The 2774-nt window shown below is 31.7% G+C and overlaps 1 protein-coding gene across 1 annotated transcript; it reads left to right on the top strand.

Annotated features, from left to right (window-relative positions):
• Positions 1-222: 222 nt before the first annotated feature.
• On the top strand, positions 223-1892 carry LOC131598541 (putative GATA transcription factor 22). Its single transcript, XM_058871128.1, has 3 exons — positions 223-366; positions 695-1096; positions 1511-1892. Exons 1-3 carry the CDS (start codon positions 223-225, stop codon positions 1850-1852), a joined length of 888 nt encoding a protein of 295 aa, XP_058727111.1. The 3' UTR covers positions 1853-1892.
• Positions 1893-2774: the final 882 nt, after the last annotated feature.

Raw genomic sequence — 2774 nt, 5'->3', positions numbered from 1 at the left:
ACAACTCTTCTCTTTTTAGCCTCTCATATAAGAACCCTACTACCTTTTGATTACTTTCTCTCTCTCTCTCTCTCTCTCTCTCTCTCTCTCTCTCTCTCTCTCTCTCTCTCTCTCTCTCTCTCTCTCTCTCTCTCTCTCTCTCTCTCTCTCTCTCTCTCTCTCTCTCTCTCTCTCTCACCCTATCTCTTTGTACTGTCCACTGTTTCTCTCTCATATCCAGCCATGACTCCTGTAACTCCGAATCAACCAGGTTCCAAGTCCTTGCAACAAGGTCAAAACCAGTCCTTAGATGTTTCTCCTGTTAAACAGGACTGTCCTACCTTGTTTAATTTTCTTGATCAGTTTCAAGGAAATCATGATCCTAAGGCAAGATCATATTTACATGATCCCGCTAATTTTAATTTATTTTTCTCTTTTTTATCTTCGTATATATATTTTTATCATAGATTATCACTAATTCTCTATAATTTTTTATTTATTTGTTCCGATACTATGTATCTACATAGGAGCGATGATCATGATCAGAGATCATGATTGTATAAATTATTTATAAAGCTTTGATGAGTTAATATGAAATTTTATATAAAATGATATAATTACGATCTACGCCTATGGTCTGATTTATAGTCTTGATTTTTAGATATTTGTGATCTAATGCAATATTTTTTTTATCTCCCCGATTTTATTACTTTAGGATCATAAACTGGGACCTCATTATGGTGGATCATCATCATCAACCAATCATCTACAACTCTATAATTCATCGAGTGGTGCAGCTATGGTTGATCAAAGCATTCCGCGTGACACAAATCTACCATCATCCATGGAGGTGGAAGATAGCGGCAAAAGAAATGACAAATGGGTGTCTTCAAAGGCGAGGTTGATGAAAATGCTGATGATACCTGAAAGAAGTTATGGAGACATAAATGAAGACAAAGCAATTGTCAATGCAACTGCTAGTGCTGCTGCCACAACTCCTTCAAATGAAGGAATTCAAAATGAAAGGTACAATCAAGGAAGCCTTACTTCTAGGGTTTGTACTGAGTGTCAAACTACCTCTACCCCACTTTGGAGGAGTGGCCCTGTGGGTCCTAAGGTAATTAATTGATCTATTTTCCCCTATTCACTATTCTTTCATTTACTATCACGCAGTCTCGAATGTTTGATTTATTAAAATTCGGCCATTGTCGATTCGATTCGTTTGATTAAAAATCATCTTTTAGTAAAGAAATCAAATTTAAAGATAAATTTTATTTTCCACCTCTATTTTTCTCGATAATTACACATTTATCAAACTATATATACGAGTAGAAATATTTTTCAATCGACAAAATTATATTAATTTTAATATTAATATAAGTTTTTTATTAATTGAATATTTCAAGAGATCACATTAGCTGGACTCATGAAAGTGTTATTCCACATTTATATTGTTTTAGTTAATTAAATACTAATTAATATAGTTTAATTTGATTGATAGTTGATTAACATGAATATGTTGTTGTTGCAGACACTTTGCAATGCTTGTGGAATTAGGCAGAGGAAGGCAAGAAGGGCTGCTGTAGAGGCTGATAATAGTTTGGGACATGGCAAAGAGAAAGAAGAGAAACTTCTTGTGAACAAATGTACACAATTCAAGAAGAACAAGACTTCTTCAACTTCAACTAGTGCTGCTGCTACTATTACTGCTACGACTACTAATGATAGTAGCTTATCTGAAGAGATGATGGAGAGACTTGATTTTTTCTTAACAAAGGTGAGGAAAAAATCGGGTTTTGAGTCTACTACCGAGGAAGTAGCTGATACAGCTCTACTTCTGATGGATATCTCTTGTGGGTATGTTTACCCTTAATTAGAAGAGGGAGTTGGATTCTCTCATGTAAGAATTTTACAATGAGGGGTGAGGATGGTTGATAAATTTTGAGTTTTGGTATTTTTATTTGACTTTTATATCAAAAATAATTGGTCAATGTTTTGTTTGGTATTGTGAGTTGTGAAATCAAGTTGATGTACTTGCATCACAACCAAAATAAGGTTTTGTTGCATTATACATGCATTGCATTTATTAAATGAAATAAAGAGAAATTTTGTGTGAGCTTTTAAATATCTTTTGTTTCATACAGTATATTTTTCACTGAGATATCTTAGGTTTTGGGGGTAAAAGAGAATCTAGTGGTAAAATTTTACTGAAATTAAACGCCATTATAGCGTAATAAATCATATGATCAAACTCAATCTAAGGTTTCATATTCCTTAACTATAATGCATTGTTTTGATATGGTTTAACTAGTCAGAACCTTGAATCTACTTTTATTATAGGCTGGTTATTTTGAGTGTCCGTTGAAAATTTTGTCTCGCTTCAAAACCGATAAACGAAGATTTAAAACATTCATTGTTTTTTTTTGCTTAACCTTCATTGATTCAATGTATAGGTTAGTTTTAAATTATTATTATTATAATTGCTATTAAAATTTTTTTTTTTAGTGGTAAAATATATTTTAAAAAAGAAAGACAGAAAAATACAACCATCAAAGGGGAAAAAATGTAAAACTACCATTATTATTATTATTATTATTATTATTATTATTATTATTATTATTATTATTATTATTATTATTAAAACTCTTTTTTTTTTTTTTTTATATATAAGCAATTACATTAAATTGGATTGTAGCAGCTAGGATGAGATTGAATTTAGACTCTAGTTTTCCATTAGTGTTGTTTCAGGATGCACCAAACTTGGGTGTTAATTGGATCAACTGATTTCTTTGAGC

The sequence above is a fragment of the Vicia villosa genome, linkage group LG4 (assembly GCF_029867415.1).
Source record: "Vicia villosa cultivar HV-30 ecotype Madison, WI linkage group LG4, Vvil1.0, whole genome shotgun sequence".
In the NCBI taxonomy this organism is placed as follows: domain Eukaryota; kingdom Viridiplantae; phylum Streptophyta; class Magnoliopsida; order Fabales; family Fabaceae; genus Vicia; species Vicia villosa.
This window is presented reverse-complemented; position numbering and strand designations above follow the sequence as displayed.

Coding starts and splice junctions, on each gene's coding strand:
- LOC131598541 (XM_058871128.1), top strand. CDS start 223: ATGACTCCTGTAACTCCGAATCAACCAGGTTCCAAGTCCTTGCAACAA. Junction 367..694: donor AAGGAAATCATGATCCTAAG/GCAAGATCATAT, acceptor TTATTACTTTAG/GATCATAAACTGGGACCTCA. Junction 1,097..1,510: donor GTGGCCCTGTGGGTCCTAAG/GTAATTAATTGA, acceptor TTGTTGTTGCAG/ACACTTTGCAATGCTTGTGG.